Genomic DNA, 21618 nt, shown 5'->3' with positions numbered 1-21618 from the left:
GCAGAGCGGGCTTAGACCTTCGGAAATCCACTACCATCTCCTTGGTCTTTGAAGTGTTTAGTTGAAGGTGATTGAGTTTGCACCACTGCACAAAGTCCACCACCAGGCTCCTGTACTCCTCCTCCTACTAATCATTTATTATTAATAATTGGATATTTCACAAACATACTTAAAAATTGTATACATTACATCATATATTCATTCCAATTGAATGAAAATGTGCACCAATAAACAAATACAATTGCCAAAATCAATTCATAGTGTTCATACACATCCACATGCTTCGTCAGTGTTATTGATGGTAGCATCAGTCAGCAGATTAACTCTCCCCACAGGGTCAGTCCTTTCCCACATCCACACAGTGGGTCTGTGGGTCTCTCTCCATCACCCCCAACCCAGCACCTGTTCCCCTGAGGTTTAACCATTGTGCCCCAGCAATGGGAGAATCCAGCATGTGGCAACTCCACACTCCTTATTGTCCGCTGCAGCTCAGCCATTGGCTGCTGACTGTGAGAAACTCCAACCAGCCCAAGACCCACACATTCATATGGAGATCTGGGAGTATAAATAGAGGACATGAAGCCAGTGCTGATCAGATTCACTCTACACAGAGAGATCTACTGCAGCTACAGCAATGGCGCCTACAATCACTTCCTCAGCAGGCTACTCAAAGGAACATTTGAGTCTGAACCACAAGGTAAATACAGGAACCTTACCTCTTGTAAACTTGATATCAACATTCTTTGTCAGCCTATTACTTTAATAGTTAAAGAATAAATGTATTAATGACATCTTCTTTGTCTTTACAGTTAAGAAAGCCACTTGTGGAGAAGATGCGCAGAGATCGCATCAACAACTGTATCGAGCAGCTCAAGGATCTTCTGGGTCCACAGCTCCTCAACCAGCAGCCCGACTCCAAGCTGGAGAAAGCCGACATCCTGGAGATGACCGTTTGCCTCCTGAGACGACAGCTCCAGCATAAGACTCTGCCCTCCTCTGATGATGTTCTTCAGGGATTATCCAGGTGTGCCCAAGAGGTTGTTCACCTCCTGTCTAAAGATGAGGCTCAGACACACTCCCATGGAACTGTGCTGAACCACTTCCAGACCCAGAAGCCGTCTTCTGATGAGGACATGGCAGATCAAGCCCTGCCTCAGATTAGTGTGCTGAATCAGCACACACTGAGCAAAGAGAAGAGTCAGGGCAAGAGCGCCCCCTGGAGGCCTTGGTAGAAAACTTCAAACCAAGATTCTCCAAGATTCTCCAAGATGTTTGACCACATTGGTCTGCTAAGAGCATTTATTCTTTTAAAAGATGTTTGATTGTTAAGGTGTTATCTGATTCTTTTTTTGTTTTAAGAAACTTGATTTTCTTTCAAGAAAGAAAGTATTTGCAAGCCATTGCACACTAAATGTCTTCAGTGAAGATTTTCTGTAAAATGGAAAACATTTTAAAAGTTTTTAAATATTGAACATATTGATTTTAGAAGAATCTAAAATAATGCAAATCACCATGGCTGTACATGCCAATGGTTCTTGACATGTGTCAAACTATTTCATTGTATCATTGTAATGCAATTATGCTTTAACTTTAAAACACACTTCAATGATGGAACTACCTTTTAAAATCTCAACTCTGAGAATATGTGACACTTTCTTAATATTTAAGAAAACAATGTGATCTCCCATGTGTGAGAGTGTGATCCTTTTCATCCTGTTCATTCTGTGAAATGAACTTTCAACTGCCTTTGATATGGGGTTGCTGTTGTCTTTTATAAAGACTTGTTTTATAACCCAATCTATGTCTCAGTTGAGACCATACATTATTGATATAATATCTGTGAAACTTGTCTGAATCAGACAGAACTTATGTATGTGATGTTCTCCTTTTGCTAGAACCTAACAATAAAATATGCCCTCTCTCTTACATTATCTTGGTGGTGTCGTTCCTGCAGACTGGTGCATTGTAGTTCAGATACAAGGGTCTTGGGTCTGTGGGAAAACAATACGTGCACTTCAGCTCACATTTTAATGGGAAGAAGGCTGGCCTCATTTCAGGCTTACTGGCAAACTTGATTAAATCACAGCAGATTCAAAAATTTGGAAAATTTTTGGAAAAGCTTGGAAAAATGTCCAAGATGTTTTTAAACAACAATCCAGCTGTTTGACCGCTCTTAAATGATACACCACAGTGACCACATGTAACTGCATGGCAGCAGGGGGATGAAACTCCTTGACTAATGTGGAGGGTAATGAGACACACTTCTATTGTTCCCCCATTGAAGAGCAGAGAATGGAGAGAGTGTGGGAAAGAGTGGTGGACTCTCTCACAGACCTCCTGTGGGTCAATGGGCTCCGCACCCATACTTAAGACAGATGAGCTGTCTCTAACGCTATCATATATCAATACAACAATCTCTCACAAGTTCAAATAATAATAATAAAAAAATAAATAAAAAAAATGATTAAAAACATTTATCTATTCAGCCAATGTGGCTGCAAATGTGAAAACAAACCTCTTCATTTTTTGCTCGTCTTCATTTCCCTTCTCTGCAACTCAACACATGAATTCATAAATCTGATTGATTTAATTTCCAGCAGCCCTTTCATGATCAATTAGAAAAGAATTCCCCCCAAAATAGTTCAATAACGTTTCCTCTGGTGTGTAGTCAAATTTAATACAATTTTAAGCGCCATTTAAAACAAAGAAGTTACACTTTGTAACACTTTGTCTGTTTATATACATATTTGTATGAATTATCTGCATATTTTTGCTTTACTAACATTATATAAATTGCATTCGAAGTTCAGAAGATCTTCTCAGAGTCTGCTGCTGAGTGGAATTAGCATAAGAAGGCACACTTCTATTGTGAAGGAGAAACTCCACTGGTGGGGAGTGTGGGAAAGTCTCAGTTCCTGGTCATTAGCATCCACAGTACCACTGGAGATTCCACACACCCACACACACAGGGGAATAGACACACATTCCAGTTATAATTTAGCATATCAACATTATAAAAGTATATTAGAAAATATTTTAATTACACACTTTTTCTCAACTATTCAACTGATGCATTGCATTATATTATGCTTTTGATTTTGAGTGTGAGCATGATACATTGTTGCAAAAAGGAGACGGATGTCCTTGTCATTTCACTTGGCATTCCTTGAGGCAAGGCTTTAGAACTGCAGACAATTAAAATCCTGACTAGACTAGAGCTAGACTGCTTCAGAAACTGCTATATGCTTCCTTTCTGCTTAAATCTGGTTTGAAAAAAGATTTGAATGGTAAAGTTGAACATAGCAAACTAACAATACTTTTTCAGTATATGTAGCCTAATATAACTAATGTCAGCCTAGTACTGTGGATGCTGCCCTTCAGATGTTTATGATAAAATGTGTGATAAAAATGTGCTTCTATCACAACATCAATATGGTAATCAAGCTTTATATATATATATATATATATTAGTGATTAGAGTACATTTTATAATGCACAGTGATAATGTGTGCTCAGATGGACATTCTACTGTTAAGACACAAGATCTCTAAAGTAGCCCTCCTCTGACAAAGAACCTGACATTTCCAGACATATTTTGTTTTTGTTCAGAAACACAGAACAGACAATTCATAATATAAAAGACTAAATGTCTATCTGTTAAGGTTTGGGGTAAGGTGTTAGTTTGTTTTTAAATTAATGGTACTTTCCAATTGGTTAAAAGTAGCATGTTAAAATATCAGGAAATGTCTTGTTAAAGTGCTTTTAAAATTTCTAAGCAATATTTATGGGGAAAAAGAATGCTTTAAAGAGAAATCAAGAGAATCCTCAGACTCTGCTGCAGTGACCCCAACATCAGGCAGCAGATTAACTCTCCTCACAGGGTCAGTCCTTTCCCACATCCACACAGTGGGTCTGTGGGTCTCTCTCCATCACCCCCAACCCAGCACCTGTTCCCCTGAGGTTTGACCATTGTGCCCCAGCAATGGGAGAATCCAGCATGTGGCAGCTCCATACTCCTCATTGTCCTCTGCAGCTCAGCCATTGGCTGCTGACTGTGAGAAACTCCAACCAGCCCAAGACCCACACATTCATATGGAGATCTAGGAGTATAAATAGAGGACATGAAGCCAGTGCTGATCAGATTCATTCCAAATTGAGAGATCTGCAGACAAGATAAGCCATGATGCCAAAAACCAATTCCAAGACCACTGTCCCAAAGGAGCACCTTTTGCCTCACAAGGTAATTTAAATTTACAAATGAACACTTGATTGCATTGCTCTTTGTTATGACAAGATATAGTTTTGTAATGTGACGAACAAATTAATTTACTGTGTCATTTTTCTGTCACAGCTGAATGATCAAGCGATTGAAGATGCACGAATAGATCTACAACAGCTCAACCCCGTAACCCTGAGGCTCAGAGTTCTTGAGCAGACCTGGAGATGAAGGATTGGTCTGTAATTCACCAAAAGCTCCTTGACTCTGTGAGGGCCTGTTTCTCTTGGATTCTCCACCCGAGAGCCTCTTCCTTTCCTGGTGAAGACGGAACACAGTCCAGTGGAAGAGTGCTTCCTAAATGGCTCCCATTTCTGCAAGCAACTTGTGATGTCTACAGGCAAGAGAGCACCCGGTGCCAACAGACAGCTTTAGTGCAGTCTGCCCAAAAAAGGAGAAGAGTGCACCCAAAAGCGCCTCCTGGAGGCTCTCATCGAATCCTTCAGGCTGAGATCTGGCTAACTGGTGTATATTAAATGCTCAGTGCTTTTGTTCATCAAAAGTTTCTTTATATTTTTTATAAATTATACGTCTCAGATGATATTTTATCCAAAACATCTTCTGAAAAGTAAATATTCTATGAATATGTCACCATATGTAATGATATTTGTATGCAAATTTCTGTTTAAAAGGACGTTTTTTAAACATTAATTTGTTTTCTGAGAAAAACTGGCTAAAACCATTGTCAATACTGTCTGTTTACAACAAATTACATTTGCACATACCACATTGGTATAATGCACATACAAACTTCATGCAAAGTTATGAATATATCTCTTTCTTGGGATTTGTCCTTCTTGTTATATGCATGCCATCTTCTATGAAGATGCTGTGTATTTCATGTTGTGTTTTCACCTCTGTTTTCATGTTTAGGTTGCCACTTATATTAAGTGTCATCCTACACATGCTAAGTGTGCGTTTCCCACATGATGTGTGTAGCTCTTCAATCACAATGTGATTACTAGTTTGGTCATACTTGTATGTAAAACTATAAACTTCCCTCTGGTTAAAGAGGTGTTTCCTACCATACTCTGTTAAGAGTGATCAAGATGTTACATATTGCCTCAATATTTGCCAAGCCTCTCATATGATGCTCTTTTGGCATGGAATTTCTCACTGAGATATGCTATAAACCAAATAAACGTTTGTGTCAATCACAATTCCCTTTGTCAGAAGTCTATTAAATTGCCACTTGGGTGTCATAATTAAATAGGCCAACAAAAAATCCTAATTTTCTCTCTCTCACACACACACTTTGCTTTAAACTTAGATCTTTATGTTTTATCCTAATGTGAAATGTGGATTGTGTAAGACCTTGTAGTAAAGAACTACTGATTTATAGTAGTTCTATTGTGTAGGCTACCTATAGGCTACTTCTATAGTATGTCCCAAAATACTGTAAGATTCCTGTAATAACATTTCTTCAACACATTCGTGTAACATTATTTGTTATACATTTTTCAGGAAGTCCATAGAAATAGAAATACACAGCAAACAAATGATTAAATACAAGGAATGTTTAATAAGTGTCATCAATACAACATGATTTGAAAACAATCATTGTTGAATTTGATCTTGGGGGTAGGCTACATCATGTCACACAACGCCTTTACGAAAGGCAATTACGCTTAATTGAGAGAATTCAGTCAATACCTCATTGCTCATCACACACGTAGGCTAATGTAGACTAAATGTGAATTGCCGGAGAAAATCATTTTCACTCTTTAAACTAATGTCGGACCCCAAAGTCCAGTGGGATAGACCATTTTCGTAGTGCATTTTACCATGGTCTCCACAAAGATTTCCGCACTCTTAATGTTGAATGTCGCTTTGATGGCATGCAAAACTGGGCGCGCGGCTCCGTTGACAGACGCGTGTGCATGCTGGTCCGCTGATGAACATAAAAACGTTTAATCTGCTCCCTCTCCGCAGGTTGCAGTGGTGCGTGCAAAGACAGGTGACGGAGTGTTTCTTGCAGACAGTGCGAAAAACCACTTTGATAGCTTTCATTTGATTTTGAAGATGCTTGTTCCCTCAGGAATTGCACAGCCATCTCCAAAATGTCAGCTTTCTCGAGTCTGGCGCTGGGCTGCTCTGGACACTGGTTTGTTTGGTTTGTTTGAAGTAATGTCCTCAGCTCCTCGATGCTGTTGCTGATTCGGTCTCGTCGTATTTTCTCCACAATTATTTTGCGACACTGAAATAAAGGAAAAAAGTAGCCTGTCGTTAATATTTGAATACAACCTAGCTTTTGAATACAGCCAGAGTGTAATGCAAAAACTTCAACAGACAATTTAAATATTCAAGGATATTTAGGTTACCTTAATGCTATGTCTTGCGCATGAAGAGGGAATTATCTCGACTGGAAAGTCTCTGTTGCACTCATATGATGCCATGGTCGAAGCGCTTTCTTGCTGTTGCTTGTGTCTGTGATGCCAAGTGTTGTCTGAGCGAGGCATTTATACTTCTGAACAACAGTCTGATTCGCAACACCTTGGATGTTCCCACAGTCTCAACCAACCACTGAATTGCAGCCAATGGTGGCAATATATGTTTTATGATTTTCTCCGGCTCTCCTAAAACGCGTGGGACTGCTTCCTCTGTCAGCGTGAGAAAACAATGACACGAGCCACTGGGTAGCACACCTAACACCTGCTGGGACAGACAGCGCGGGCTGCCACCCGTTATGGTGGGATGATAAAGTTTCTCAGCCACGCTTCAGACCTTTGATCTCAATGCTGTAAAAAGCGCTAGATGTGAGACAGTCATGGGAAACCTCGCCACACGCTTTCAACAAATAAAAAGGATACAAGGCAGAGGTGTTTTGCCAGACGTCACCATCTACAATTCCCATGTGGTAGGGCTATTTTATCTCAGCGTCTTTTGCGCATACACGGGCTACTTTAATCTGCATAAAAACCCATATACACATTACAGGACGTATTAAATGGTTATGGATGTAGGCTAGCCTCTGACAGAGTGTCTAATTCACCATGTGACCTCAGTGGTCACTCCAGTGTTGGTAAGTCTTAGGATGAGACTATTGAGATATTCTGAAATAAACAGCAGTCATAAACGTGCTTTGTAAACAGAAGGCCTGTGCTGATAAGACAGGTCTCTCTCTCATCTATTCACCATCTGCAAGAAGCTTATCAGTAGCAGAGAGGTTCCCATAAAACGACTTCTGTGTCCACAACCCCCATAGCCTACATCTATGTTTGTCTGCTTAATTACAGGTTATCCAGGGAAATGTCTTTCATGCAGACATCTCTAATTCTGCATCATGATTTTATAAAATAACAAGTGGCATCTTTTCACAGAAATGAAATGTGGAAATGGCATTCAATCGTGTGATCAACAAGAGATATGTTTCCCCACTAACACTATACTACATCAGTTTGTGGCTAAATAGTGAATGGGGGGTCTGTGTTTGTGTGTGTTGGGGGTCGTATTTGCAGTCACACAGATTTATTGAGGAATGTGTGTAATTTTGATTTGAGTTGTTGTGGCCGCCTCACCCACTGGCCTGGGAGTGTGGGAAATCTAATCTTGCCCAGGACTCATGCCTTTGTAATGCTAATGAGGTCCTATAAATAGGGCAGTGTGCCTCATGACAGACCAGTTGCCTTCTGACAGACACACACGCTCACTCTCTCTGCTAGAATGGCACCTATCAGCTCTAACTTGACCAACTCTAAACTCTCCAACAAGGAAAAACACAGAGTAAGTATTGTTTTATTTATGTGTTAAAAAAAATCTTGTGTAAGTTAGATTGGGTGCACATTTTCCAGTGTTGGTTTGTTTGCATAGAAAACACTTTAAAAGGAGTTAAACATGTTTCATGTAGTGGAATAAGATTCTAATCAACTGTTCTTCTACCTCAATTTTAGATGAGAAAACCAGTTGTGGAGAAGATGCGCAGAGATCGCATCAACAGCAGCATTGAGCAGCTCAAGGCCATGCTGGAGAAGGAGTTCCACAAGCAGGACCCCAACACTAAGCTGGAGAAAGCTGACATCCTGGAGATGACAGTGGCCTTCATGAAGCAGCAACTGCAGTCCCAAAGCTCGGCCCCCCAGCGGGCCCACAGCGACGGCTACTCCCAGTGCTGGCGGGAGACGTTGCATCTCCTGTCTGTCAACTCCAACTTGGACTCCACACCCCTGCGTCTCAGCCACTGCCACAGCATCCTGAATGCTCCCAGGAGTTTCTCTCCAGCATCTCCAGTCATCTCTATCAAACACAGCCAAACACCAGTGAAGCAAGGAGCAGTCACACAGAAGTCAGTCTGGAGGCCCTGGTAAAGAAACTGCTCGAGCTCATGTAAATCTGATCAAGACAACCCAACATACCTGTTATAATAGAAATGGACATGAATGGTGTGAAATGTCCATTAAGTCTGCACTTATAAAGAAGCATTTGTATGACATCTGTCAGTAAGGCATGTGTGTGACCTTTCAATTGCTGTACATCTTGAAGATGAAGATTGTGCTATTGCTCTTCTCTGACTCTAGCATGTGATTCCTGTGGAGTTACTGTAATTTGTCTGTATTTGAAAATATACTTTGAACAACTTGTTTAAAATGTGTTTACCTTCTGTGAAGGATTTATTATAGGTGCCTGTAGCATCTTTTAAGACTTCAGTCTCTAATTGACATTTGTAATGTGCACTGGAATATGTTATTTGGAATTTACAATAAATGTATTTTTATACTCTGAATTTCACATTGGAAATCTGTTCTCTATAATATACTCCAATAACAAGAGAAGCATTACAATAGTTTACATTGCCCACCCTTTTATTGGTACAGGAAATACTGTACATAGAATTATAGAAAATAGTTGAAATAAAAAAGAAAATTGCAGAAAAGAAAAACACAATACTGCTCTTTATTATCTGCTGATTTAAAAAGTATGTTTTACTGGCTTACACCACAAAAAGGTTACCTGATAGCGAGCAGTCCCTGTGTGTGTGTGAGTGTATGTTTGTGTGTGGTGTGTGTGTGTGTGTGTGTGTGTGTGTGTGTGTGTGTGTGTGTGTGTGTGTGTGTGTGTGTGGTGTATGCGTATGTGTGTATGTTTGTGTGTGCGTGTGTAGGAGTGTGTGTGTGTGTGTGTGGGGGTGGGTGCATGGACGTGTGTGTGTGTGCATGTGTTGGTGGGGTGGGGGCATGTGTATGTGCATCAGTGCATAACTAAGTGTGTGTGTGAGAGAGACAGAGAGAGAGAGAGAGATAGACCGTCCACATGCCAGACCCGTGTTTGTCCACCATTCCCACAGTGCAACAGGCGCGGCAGTGTGCTGTCAGGTCCGGTTTCATCAAACAGCTGGTGAAGCCTGTGGGAGAGAGGCCTGTGTTGACTGTCACATGTGTGGAGCCGGCTTCTCCCAGGATTTCCCACACTCCAGACTCAAGCTTCCCTTTCATCACCAGCACAAAGGAAGTGTGCCGCACTAAATTATCCATTAGACACGCTAGTGTGAATTCTGACCCCTCTCTTCTCTGGGCTTCCCCTCTAATCGGTCCCCAGGGAAAAAAGACTCCACTTGTTGCTTTTTTGATACATCATTTATGTTGTATTTTCACATTTTAAATCGTATATTAATTAACAGTCGTCCATGCAATTAGGAATTATCGTTTAAAAAGAGGGGGATGGCGACAATGTTCTGTGAAGAATCACTCTGTGACTCTTTCACATCCATACTGGTTGCTGTCGGTTTTCTGAAGTATGCCTACATACAGAGTAAGAGAGGCTTTTCTGTCCTTCTTATACTTGTATGTAGTAGGCTATTGATCTTGTCTTTTTCTCACACATTCAGCATGTGTAGGTGAGGATTGTTTCTTCCCAAGCCTGAAGCCATGACCTGCTAAGCCTTCGGAGTGTGGTGGGATGACATCTTGCTTGTGCGATGATGAGGCTTTTACTGCCGCTGAAAGCCTGTGGTCTGGGGTGGAGGTGTGCAAGGAGGTAGGTGTCGGGGGTAGAGTGTGTGTGTGTGTGTGTGTGTGTGTGTGTGTCTTTGTGTGTGTGTGTGTGTGTGTGTGTGTGTTTGAGGATTAGGGGCTGGCACACCCTAAGTACACTGGCACCCCCTACCTCCCATCCTCCTGCCGACACACTCCCCCCCCCCACACACACACACACACTCCCCACTTCACCCCCCAGCTCGTCCACGCAGGTCTGTCTGACTCTAAGCCATTGATGTTATCAGGTCTCGCAAGCTGCTCTGTGATTGGCTAAGGAGTGTGGGAAAGCGGTTAGAGCTTGGGACCCAGGCTCTCTGATAAAAGCATGAAAAGAACGGCCTCGTGTGCTGCTAGTTTACTACTCATTTTATTGCCATTTAGGTAGCACTTTGTCTGGGCAATTCACCCCCACCCCTTTTCACCTTGGAATAAACCTGAATTACTCATATTGTATTTGAGAGGCATTTCACACCATGAAAGACTATTATACTATTATGATTACTTTGACTACAATGACATTCCCATAATATAATGAATTCATGGCATTTGTGGACATCTTTAAAGTGATAATTATTAACTAGTTGACTACACCACCTGCTGTTTTGATTAAATAACAAATAACAACAGTCAATATATAAAATAAGAAATAGAATAACAAAACAAAAACAGGTGCAACCAATATGTAGATGTGTGTTTGTGAGTGTGTGTGTGTGTGTGCATGTGCGTGTGAAAATACTGAATATTTTCAGAGTTTTGCTATTAAAAATGGTCAGTAGTAGCTTATTGATATGAAGTTTAATCGTATTTCTATGTCAATGTCTATGTCTATTACCTAAATTTTACACCAGAAAAACTGCTGTCATTACCCTGATTCCCCCAATGTGAAGTGAGTAGTGGCCTCTACCTCACAGTCTACCTCACCTGGGATTTTAATTGCAAAAAATGAAGACAGAAGGTATAGGGAAAATAAGATTTATAGTATTTATTAAGTGGCAAATGCAGACACACAGTGTCTAAAATGCTTAATACCATTGTGGTATAAAATGAAAGAGGGACACCTTTATAGTCCACACAAAATGATCAAATATAATCAAGGTTCAAGGGAACTGTACACGAGACTCTGATTCTGAGTAACAATTCAATTGTCAACATGATCTTCAACATGAAAACACATGATACAAAATAGGCTATGGATATTTAGTTGCATTTTAAATTAAATGCACGGCAAATCCATTATTTTCAAAAAGAAATACTTCAACATGAAGTGACAATTAAGCATTTAGCTTCTCTTTAAGAGAAACATCAACACACAACTTCTTATTCTAATTCAACATGAACAGAAGTAGATACGTTAAACATTTGGAAATATACATTTCCTACACCATGATGGTACGCAACATCCATCAGGTTCACATGAGAGTCTGAATGAGTTTTTGTCTACCAGGGTCTCCAGACTGGCTTCTGTGTGACAGCGCCCTGCTTCAGTGACATCTGGTTCAGTTTCGGAGTGACAGGAGATAGCGGTAAGTCTCTGGCAGCCCGAGGTGGACTGGACTGGCTGAGACGCAGGAGGCTGGTGTCCACCTTGGAGTTGATGGAGAGGAAGTGCAGGGTCTCCCTCCAGCACTGGGAGTAGCCGTCGCTGTGGGCCTGCTGGGGGGCCGAGCTTTGGGACTGCAGCTGCTGCTTCATGAAGGCCACCGTCATCTCCAGGATGTCAGCTTTCTCCAGCTTAGTGTTGGGGTCCTGCTTGTGGAACTCCTTCTCCAGCATGGCCTTGAGCTGCTCAATGCTGCTGTTGATGCGATCTCTGCGCATCTTCTCCACAACTGGTTTTCTCAGCTAAAGTTGAGGAAGAGCAAAAAGTTTGATTAGTTTCTTGGGCACAGGATCAAAGCACATGTATTCAATAAAAGGCATGATCAAGTTATTTCAAAGTACTAGAAGCATTACTTACTTTATGCTTTTCCTTGTTGGAAAGCTTTGGGTTGGCAAAGTCCATGCTGATGATGGGAGCCATTCTTGTAGATAGCAAGAGAGCAAGAGCGAGAGAGAGAGAGAGAGGTGTTCTCCTCAGAGGAAGGCAAGCAATCTGTGAGCTGAGGGTGGCTCCCTCTCCTCTATTTATAGGACCTCATTAGCATTACAAAGGCATGAGTCCCAGGCAAGATTAGGTTTCCCACACTACCAGGCCAGTGGGTGAGGCGGCCACAACAATGGCAGAGGCATCAATTATTTCATGCTTAACTGGCCTTACAGCCAAAAGCAGAGGGACCAGACTTTTGCGATAGCCATAGCACAGCCTAAACACAAGCAGGTCGTTACACTGCTTTTATTACCTGGGAAACCTCTCTCTGACAAATAAACAGTCTGCACATGGGTGGTGGGCATAATGGCTGATTAGCAAGGCAGCATTGCACATACAGGGTACTCTATACCTGGAAATAAAAAAAATTGCATGAATAGCTCATGGTGAATAGATTGTGCTTGTCTATGTTTTATTTTTATGACTGTCACACAACCTCTTTTTATGAATGACAGATATAAAATAATAAGATTTAATTTTGTGACGATTAATGTGGAAATTGTTCAATATATAGTGAATTTTTTTAAAATTCACACACATACACACACACACACACACACACACACACACACAGTCACACGAATGCTCACATTGTGCATGTCAATTGAACACAATTATCCTGTCCCCTTGAGGAAGGCACACTTCCATTGTTGGAGGCCCCCACTTCCCCCTAGGGAATACTGGGTAATAAATGGATAGTGTGGGAAACTCAGGCAGGATCCTGCTCACACGTCCTCCAGTCAATAGAATCCCTCACGCCCCCGAACACACACACACACACACACACTCTTTCTCTCTCTCTCTCTCTCTCTCCCACATACACACAGCCAGGCGTTCAGGCACACACACACTTTGAAGCAGCGGCAGAGATCCGCTGCAGCTCTGGACTGTGGGGCGCGTGTGTGTTCCTACTGCGTCGCTCTCAAATACATCACCTGCTCTGGCTGCTTACTCTTCAAGCCCCCACCACCCCATCCCACCCGCTTTTGCCTCTCATTAACCACACATGTGCCTCAACATCTGCTACTGGCCCACTGTTTACTGTAAGGTAGGGCTGGGAACTTTTTAGGAAAGTTCAAGACCATTGTTCTAATTTGGGTTCACCTGTCCTTCAGAACAGGTGTGCTTAATGCTACAATTAAGATGAGTCAGCTGGGAGTGGGGTCATAAACAATATACTCTGCTGCTGAAAATGATGTGTTTATGATGAATGTCACCCATACCACACACACACACACACACACACACACACGTTAAAGTGATGTTTTTTTTTTTTTACTTGCTTATCGTTTCAATTTAAACTTATGCCATGAGAACCCAAGATGGTTTGGTTACAAGTTGAAGTTGTCATGGTAATAGCTCTGCTCGCTAGCCAGATGCTTGGGCATTTTTGGAGGGAAATCTTCACTCCACTTGCCTTTGTTTCATTGCTGCCTCATCCCTCAAACTAAACATTTCTCACCAGTGACTCACGAATGACAAACCGTGCCGACTACAGAGAACGGGGGGAACACGAGGGTGGGCACATTGTTAGGGACTGATCGCATTCCAGCATGGATATTCTCTTCATTCAAAAGGGGGGAAGACTTGGCCTTCTAATGAGTCCCCCTCACACACACACACACACACACACACACACACACACACACACACACACACACATACACACAGGGGCACACTGAAGCCAGCTGCCAGAGTGGCTCAGCAAGGCCAGAGGAGCCCCTCTCCGGTGTGGAATGTGTGAGAGCTCAGACCTGCGCCTTTTTCCCACACTTCAGTCCCATTGAGCGTGCACTCCTCCCCGCTGCCACTGATCCACCGCCACTCAATGGACCATGCCCTGGCCCTCAATGGACCATCTGGACCTCTTCTTGTCCACACAAAAGCCCCCGTCACCACCACCATCGCCACCTCTACCGCCATACCTTAGAATGGCCTCAGGTAGTGTCCTGTCAGAAGCAGAGGATAACATCATTCTAGTCATGCTTGACAGATCCTCACACTCTCTCTCTCTCTCACACACACACACACACCAACACACCCACTTACAAAATAAGACAGCAACTACATGTTCTAAATGTTATGTAAAGAACTGGTAGTTTTAACTGAAAACTGCATTAAGTGTTGTTAATTTGGTTTTTATCTCCACTGCCCATGTGGACTTCCTCTCTTTTCAAAGTGGGCCACCAACACGCTGCCAACTGTTGACACAGTAAAAAGGGGGTTCAAATGAGGCAGAAGGTATTCAACAATGCCACAGTTTCCCACTCCGAGTTGCTTTTCAGGGCCCTTGGCTTGGTGAATGCCCCATCATGTGATACTGGAATGCCATTGAGCCTGCGTCCACATCAAGGGCACGAGCAGGCTCCAGAGAGAGGAGAGGTCAGGATATTCCCAGATCCCAAGCTGACTGACTGGCAGTGGCACCCCACACTAAGCATGACGCCTAGCATCTGCCTCTCTGTATGTGTGTGAGAAATAGGGCCTCAGTTGGGATGCACGTGCGCACACACACACACACATATATGTACATAAACTTAAAATGTACTTTGCAAAGCCTATTACAAGGGCATTTCAGCAACTTCTCTCTCCCTCTCTCTCTCTCTCTCTCTCTCTGTTCTCTCCCTTACTTTTGTGGCAGGATAGATTGTCCACACACCTGTTGAGAGCCTTCTCTGTGAACTGATTTAAGTTCAAGGGATAGAGATTGATAAAATGCATAAAGCTAATCCTTTGGGACATTTTTTGGACACATAGGCTTAATAAAGGCTATTTTTATCTGCCTCCATGTACATCGTTATCACAGGACACAGGTTTATGAATAGCCCCTATAGCTTAGAATAGACCATAGCCTATGTTGTTCTACATTTACTGTTGATGATAGGCTAATAGGCCAAATTTATGATGTGGTTTTATCATTTTGTGATAGGCTACCATATATGTACCACATATGTAGGCTACCATATATGTACCACATATGTAAGCTATCCATATTTTAGATTTAGAAATTAGGCTATGTAGGGCCTATCATTCAGTTACCATAATAAAATGTAAAAAAAATAGTTTGATTTAAATACAGTTAGACATTTAATAACTACTTTCAATAATGAATGACACTCTTAGATGACCTAAGAAAGACTCCCAGGGGTAAAAAAAATATGTTAAAAAAGTTTTATGGACAAATTTCCCGCGCACATGAGCCAGCTGCTCTTTTGAGCTCAGGGTCTTCAAAGACTAATCCTGGAGGCTATGTTGTCGCAACTTTCCCACAGCACCAATTCAATGGCGGAACAAAAGAAGTGTGCCGTCGTCACCATCACATTAGCAATGCCCTCAGAGAAGCACCTCATTCCCAGGGGATTGCCCTCTTGATCATTGTGGACAAACACAATAGGCTAAAGGTTTTAAAAATAATGGCGCCAAAATACGGAATAGGTCAGTGAAAAAGGAAGTGAATGATCATAGGCTCTACCCAACCTAGGCCTACTATTTTCGATTAGAAAAAAATAGAACAAGCTAACGTTTGTTGTCTCAATGTAGACCAAATAAAAATAGCTACATGACAAAATGTAGGCTAAGACTAATGAGTTTGACAGGACCTAGCCATATTGGCTGGACGGAAAGCTATTGGCGGGAAGCTGCCACAAGCCTATAGGCTAGGCCTACCACTTAATTGTTCTGCAAACTTCATTCATGCTTTGTCAGCTCTGTTTCCCGCCGTTCCTGATTCATTCTTCGGTTTGAATGGGACAGGGTCTTAAAATGCTGTCACGGGTCATGTAGTCAACTATTTCACGGCCCTTATTTAATGCGCACCCCACCTGTTCGCGCGGGACGCACGCTTTGTGTTCTGGAAGCCATGGAGTTGGCTAATTGAAACACTGCTATTGTGCAGTTTATGCCTCTGATTGGTTAGTTAGCATAGGCCTACCCTATCATAGGCATAACGCTTAGTCTTTTTTGTTGTAGACTATATATATGAATGCTGAAGACATAGGCCTACCGACTGAAATGTTAAGATAGTCTTCAGAACTGTTGGGGCGCTTGAAAAGACTTTGATGGCATCTCTCAAAATCTGCAACCTGAGGACATCCTCAGTGAAAGATCAAATGAAAGTAAGTGTAGGCATATAATGATCATCTCTTCACGACATTAAGTCAGTTGTAAATTGTATGTGTTTAATGTTATGTTCTTCACAGATAAAGAAGCCAGCTGTGGAGAAAAGACGCAGGGATCGCATCAACAGCAGCATTGAAAAGCTGAAGCTACTGCTCAACAGTGAACTTAAGACCCACCAACCCAGAAGCAAGCTTGAAAAAGCCGACATCCTTGAGAAGGCTGTGCTCTACATAAAAGACTCCACGCGTCAGAGGACATCGGCATCTCCTGACACCGGACCTGGAAAGAGTTACGCAGAAGGATACCGCAGGTGTTTGGAGGAGACTTTCTGCTTCTTCGCAGGTCACACCGAGCTGAAAGATTCACAAGCGATGCCGATGAAACACTACAGTACGACGCCGCTTGGTGGTAGCACTGGGCTAAGTCATGCCCTACCATCGACCAGTGAAGTTTTGTACCCTTCTTCAAAAAGTTCATCCACCATCAAGCAGCCAATGTGGAGACCATGGTGCAGTGAACGAGTGACACTGCGAAAAAATAGTAGACTTTCGGTATTCACATTTTAGGCCTACCTCAGCTTCAGCAACCCTTGATGGTGTGACTCCATTCAGGCCAGATTTGTCCTGTAAATAATTGTATTGTAAAGAATCTGCCTATATAATATCTGTTTTATATTAACAGATTTTATAGGGCATAATGTTGTATATCATATTGATATTGTGTGTCTTCTTCATTTGTGAATGCGTGTGTGTGTGTGTGTGTGTGTGTGAGTTGGTGGTGGTGGTGGTGGGGGGGCGATAACTACTCAAATTATCAAATGATGTGCTTTGTGTTTATCCAATGAGGGATGCATTGTGTTACATGTAACAGACACCTATGGTATTTTGCCACAGCAAGTCTGTTTTTTGTTTTTGTTGTTCTGGTAAGACTGTGGTTCTCAGGTATATTAAGTATAGACCCGATTATTACGCGGCCATATAAGTGGCAAACATCCCCCTCTTTGTCTACATAAACAAACCTGTTTATATGACGTGTGAAGAAGTGTGTCTCTGAAGTGTGTGGTAAGAAGTGTTCTGGTAAGACTGTGGTTCTCCGGTATATTAAGTATAGACCCAATTATTACGCGGCCATATAAGTGGCAAACATCCCCCTCTTTGTCTACATAAACAAACCTGTTTATATGACGTGTGAAGAAGTGTGTCTCTGAAGTGTGCTGGCGACTAATAACCCAGCTTGGAGCCTGGGAAGCAACAGTTGTGAGGGAACACAAAGGATCAATGGGCACATTCAGCTCGCCTTAATTTGAGGGTGCCGATTCTAGCATCTTGGTGTGAGAGTGTGTGAGGCAGACTGAAATGCATGTCTCCTCAAGCAATAAAATATATGGTCTGTATAGTCTCATTTAGTTTCATGGGACCTCTTTGAAGGATGCAAATAGAATTTGCAGAAACTCAGGTTCAGAGACACTGGTATTTCAGTTAAGTTCTATGTGACATTGATTGCATTACACAGCACTGTGTGGCCTCGGACTGTTAAAAGCATTTAATAAAAGAAAACACTGCTGCCACACATGCTAAAATAAACTAAACAATCTATATAGTATCATCAACCAATTAAAATGTCTGGTAAAATTAGGTCTGGTGCATTTGGTGAAATTGAAGAGCAGCACCTTTTATTCTGTAACATTAATCAGGTAAATCTGTCAAATGGCCCATACAAAGTTCTGATAATAATTAAAAACAAACACTCTCACTCCACACTACAAATATCTAATGCATATAATCTAAACCATAGTTATGGAGTAATGTTTAAGAGTATGTACTATGAGCAAAACCTTTCTGAGTGAGAGATGTTCACAGCTACTTCACCAGGGGCAGCTCTACTGATTTTGTACCTCCTAGAGTTAAGAGTAATTTAGGTAAGGAGTCCTTTCTGCATGTAGCAACAAGCCTGTGGAACAGGTTGCCAGGAAATCTAAAGATGGTCAGAAGTTTAGGAGGTTTTAAGCAAGCACAGAAAAAATGGCTCAGATGCTAATCTTAGTATATTTTTATTACTGTATTGTCTTGATGGATCTAGTCCTTATCACCTGTTTCAGCACAAAAGGAAAGTCAGAGATGGTACAGGTTTCCCTTGACATTTATTTTGATTTGTTAATTTGAAGGTTATGGACACAATTACAAAATGTATAACTTTTCTATAAAATGCACCATGGGACTCTATTAACCTAATCTAAAACATTCCCTTAAAACAAAGGAGCATTTGCATTGTCCGGCAGTCCTTGCATAAAGTAATTTTAAAAAATGCATATTCATGAACACTCTCCCTTCTCTTCGTGTGAGGAGTTCTCAGCACTACCAGATAGAATACATTCAAAACAAACGGCAAATAGAAGTATAAACAAGCCACTAGAGCACTGCAATTCTCAGCATTCTAGTGAGATTCCCTAGAGACATTTCACATTCAATTGCATATTAGTACACAGAATATTGTTAATGTTATGCTAAACACAACACCGGTTCAAACAGCAGATGAAGACAGTTGTCAAAGGAAACTTTAAAACTTTTTAAAAAGTAAAATGTTTACATTCTGTGAGTATCTGACATTCCTGGTATGGAGCTGCTAATGTTGGAGCTTTAAACACAACAACAGCTGGACTGTTTGTGCTACAGTACTGAGAACAACAACCGTAATTGCATCCCTTAATTTGGAAATCAAAATGAAACCAGGAAAGTAAACTGCTCATGAAAATTGTGAAAAAACAGTGGTGTAATGCATACAATTTCAGACATGTTAGGAGTCAACCCTTACTAACATTTCAGAGTGGATAATGATTCCATGATGATGGACAAATAACAACACCTATTACTTAGATGTGTTCTGATTTTTAAAAAAAATCAATGTGTTAAACATGTACACTCTGAAACCCTGCTACTATTTTGACATCAACAACATGCTTTGTTGTACCCTTTGTGCATTTTGTGCATGGGTATCTCTGGTCTTGGTTTGCACTAAAGGCACTCTATTCAAATGAGAACACAAAATCATTCATTCATGATTTATTTTGGCTTGAAGTCCATTGTTAAAATCTCTTGAATTGAATACGGACGCAATGTCATAATTTTGTACAACTGGATTATTGAACATATCTAGTATATAGATGTTAGTGACTGAGCAGTGATTAAAGCTTCCCAAAAACAACAATACAATTAAGTTAACGGGTGAAACAACAGGACACGCTAAAATACTGTGTGAAACAATATAATATGCTGAAGTAGAGAAGCAGAACTCATAATTAATATAATCATGTCATTATTATGTTTGAGCGAAGCCAGGGAGTACACACACCTATCACCCTTACAGCTAGCATGCAAGAGTGGTACAGGAAAAAACAAAATATTCCACTGCACACAAATTACTCAGGCAATATTGCAAATTGAACTCCTCTGAAAGTCAATAATGGTGCTAAAATATAGTTCTGAGAAATGTTCAATGTGTGCACTGAGGCTAACAAACAAATGGTTAGGAGGCTGGGAAAAAAACATTTAGAGGTGGACACCAGCTTAAAGTGCTACGGACAGCTGAGAGGTATTTCAAAGAACACAGATGCAAAAAGATAAGGTGCAATACATATACAAGCTGGAAAAAAATACATCTTAAAAAACAGACACCAACAATATAGTTCCCCTAGAATATCCCTTTGGTTTCAGAAAAAAAAATATCATGTTGAGTACACTGATCACTTGTATTGCACCCTGATGTCAATATTTGCACAGCCCTCAAACCCATCCCACAAACTTTTAGTGAATCACCCATCCTTAATTTTTAAGTGTTCATATGAAAATACATAATAACCAATGATTTGATGGTTGATTTCCCTTCTCTGTTTTGAATGCTCAAATACAAATAAATGAAAACACTATTCATAGTATCACATCTTCCACACTGACAAACCATATTTGTGCTACTGTTTTCTTTTTATTATATTAGCTATATTTTGTATGATTACTGATTAAAATCTTTCATTCCAGGGAACCACTGACTATCTATTCCGTGTGGCCTGTGAGGTATGCCTTGTCTTATTATACTAAACCTGATTGGGAGTGATGTATGACTATGCCATTGGGAAAACGTAAGCTGTGGCGAGGTTCTGAAAAGGTGATCTCACCACATAAAAAACAAAACATGCAATTTCTGTTAAACATGGACATAATAAGCACCACAGTACACATACACCCTGTCCCTCAACACGCACACACACACATACGCGCACGCACACACACACACAGTCTTTGTGTCAGCTACTGCTCCAAGCTTCTGTCACAAGTCTTCCTCCATGCTGAAGCTGCTTCTGCTGCTGTTCTTGGAGGCCCCAGGCGAAACGGAGAACAGCGGCTCGGCCGTGGACTGGGCCAGCGCCAGGCCACAGTCCTCGTCCATCAGGATGTCCCCCAGCCCCACGTCTGGGTACAGGGAGGTGGCGGCGGGGTCGTCCAGTTCGGCGAAGCTCAGCGCGCCGAGGTCCAGGGGGCTGCTGATGGTGACCCCCACCGGGGAGCCGGACGGCGGCGGGGAGAGGAAGGACGAGGAGGCCTGCGCCATGGAGCCCACGTCCAGGCTCAGGAGCGTCTGGGAGTGGAGGTCCGCACGGGAGGCCTGGGGGTTGACTCCTTGCTGCTGCTGGGCCTGAAGAGAGGCGTCTGGGCCCAGTGCGGAGGTGCCGGGGATGCCATGGAGGCGAGCCTGCATCTCCAGCTCCTGATGACCGCGGCCCCGATTACACCAAACAAAAACAATCACAGCAGAAGAGGGGGATTTGATTAGAGATACTTTACAGAGCTAACAATTTGTTTCATCTCTAGGTTATGATTATAATATAATATTAGGGGTTGTGCACCAATTTCATTATGCAAAGGTTGTGGAAATACTAGTCGTGTGCTTATTTAGGAAACAAATGATTTGTATAATGCAACTCATGTATGTATTTTTGGCCATTTAGATACCAATGTTCCACAAGTTCCACAATATTTCAGTCATTTCAATAAGAACTGAATTGTAGTGGCATTTCACAAGCCTTCTGTAACCCTTTGTGTACCCCCTAAACTCTGATGGCCACTCCTGGGGGGTATTCCAAGTACGTGGTTTAACAAACCTGGGTAAGTTAACTC

The 21618-nt window shown here is 41.7% G+C and overlaps 5 protein-coding genes and 1 long non-coding RNA gene across 8 annotated transcripts in view; 3 read left to right on the top strand and 3 right to left on the bottom strand.

Moving 5' to 3' along the window:
* Positions 1-612: 612 nt before the first annotated feature.
* LOC125302269 (transcription factor HES-5-like) lies at positions 613-1910 on the top strand. The gene is made up of 2 exons (XM_048255380.1): positions 613-697; positions 810-1910. The coding sequence occupies exons 1-2, from the start codon at positions 635-637 to the stop codon at positions 1230-1232; spliced, it is 486 nt and encodes a 161-aa protein (XP_048111337.1). The 5' UTR covers positions 613-634; the 3' UTR covers positions 1233-1910.
* Positions 1911-5778: 3868 nt separating this feature from the next.
* Positions 5779-6697, bottom strand: LOC125302535. Its single transcript, XR_007194919.1, has 2 exons — positions 6598-6697; positions 5779-6473 (listed from the first exon to the last, which is right to left on the bottom strand). It is a non-coding gene; the product is annotated as an uncharacterized LOC125302535 (long non-coding RNA).
* A 1216-nt stretch (positions 6698-7913) lies between these two features.
* LOC125302330 (transcription factor HES-5-like) lies at positions 7914-9065 on the top strand. Its single transcript, XM_048255482.1, has 2 exons — positions 7914-7999; positions 8167-9065. The coding sequence occupies exons 1-2, from the start codon at positions 7940-7942 to the stop codon at positions 8578-8580; spliced, it is 474 nt and encodes a 157-aa protein (XP_048111439.1). The 5' UTR covers positions 7914-7939; the 3' UTR covers positions 8581-9065.
* A 2164-nt stretch (positions 9066-11229) lies between these two features.
* On the bottom strand, positions 11230-12329 carry LOC125302293 (transcription factor HES-5-like). Its single transcript, XM_048255421.1, has 2 exons — positions 12203-12329; positions 11230-12087 (listed from the first exon to the last, which is right to left on the bottom strand). The coding sequence occupies exons 1-2, from the start codon at positions 12263-12265 to the stop codon at positions 11683-11685; spliced, it is 468 nt and encodes a 155-aa protein (XP_048111378.1). The 5' UTR covers positions 12266-12329; the 3' UTR covers positions 11230-11682.
* A 4020-nt stretch (positions 12330-16349) lies between these two features.
* On the top strand, positions 16350-17213 carry LOC125302541 (transcription factor HES-5-like). Its single transcript, XM_048255777.1, has 2 exons — positions 16350-16446; positions 16531-17213. The coding sequence occupies exons 1-2, from the start codon at positions 16390-16392 to the stop codon at positions 17014-17016; spliced, it is 543 nt and encodes a 180-aa protein (XP_048111734.1). The 5' UTR covers positions 16350-16389; the 3' UTR covers positions 17017-17213.
* A 1360-nt stretch (positions 17214-18573) lies between these two features.
* tfe3b (transcription factor binding to IGHM enhancer 3b) overlaps positions 18574-21618 on the bottom strand; it is a 35913-nt gene continuing 32868 nt past the window's right edge. For all 3 annotated transcript variants that reach the window (XM_048256058.1, XM_048256056.1, XM_048256057.1), the window contains one exon: positions 18574-21208. In XM_048256058.1, the coding sequence (XP_048112015.1) occupies positions 20771-21208 (438 nt within the window). In that variant the 3' untranslated portion in view covers positions 18574-20770. The remainder of the gene's footprint in view (positions 21209-21618) is intronic.

This window comes from Alosa alosa, chromosome 10, assembly GCF_017589495.1.
Source record: "Alosa alosa isolate M-15738 ecotype Scorff River chromosome 10, AALO_Geno_1.1, whole genome shotgun sequence".
In the NCBI taxonomy this organism is placed as follows: domain Eukaryota; kingdom Metazoa; phylum Chordata; class Actinopteri; order Clupeiformes; family Clupeidae; genus Alosa; species Alosa alosa.
Note: the sequence above shows the minus strand (reverse complement) of the source record. Positions and strands in the feature narration are given on the sequence as shown.

Bases quoted from the DNA above. Each gene is read 5' to 3' on its own strand.
- LOC125302330 (XM_048255482.1), top strand. From the start codon at position 7,940: ATGGCACCTATCAGCTCTAACTTGACCAACTCTAAACTCTCCAACAAG. The intron at 8,000-8,166 runs GTAAGTATTGTT...CCTCAATTTTAG, and splicing joins CCAACAAGGAAAAACACAGA to ATGAGAAAACCAGTTGTGGA.
- LOC125302293 (XM_048255421.1), bottom strand. From the start codon at position 12,265: ATGGCTCCCATCATCAGCATGGACTTTGCCAACCCAAAGCTTTCCAAC. The intron at 12,088-12,202 runs GTAAGTAATGCT...CCTCAACTTTAG, and splicing joins CCAACAAGGAAAAGCATAAA to CTGAGAAAACCAGTTGTGGA.
- LOC125302541 (XM_048255777.1), top strand. From the start codon at position 16,390: ATGGCATCTCTCAAAATCTGCAACCTGAGGACATCCTCAGTGAAAGAT. The intron at 16,447-16,530 runs GTAAGTGTAGGC...TGTTCTTCACAG, and splicing joins CAGTGAAAGATCAAATGAAA to ATAAAGAAGCCAGCTGTGGA.
- LOC125302269 (XM_048255380.1), top strand. From the start codon at position 635: ATGGCGCCTACAATCACTTCCTCAGCAGGCTACTCAAAGGAACATTTG. The intron at 698-809 runs GTAAATACAGGA...TTGTCTTTACAG, and splicing joins ATTTGAGTCTGAACCACAAG to TTAAGAAAGCCACTTGTGGA.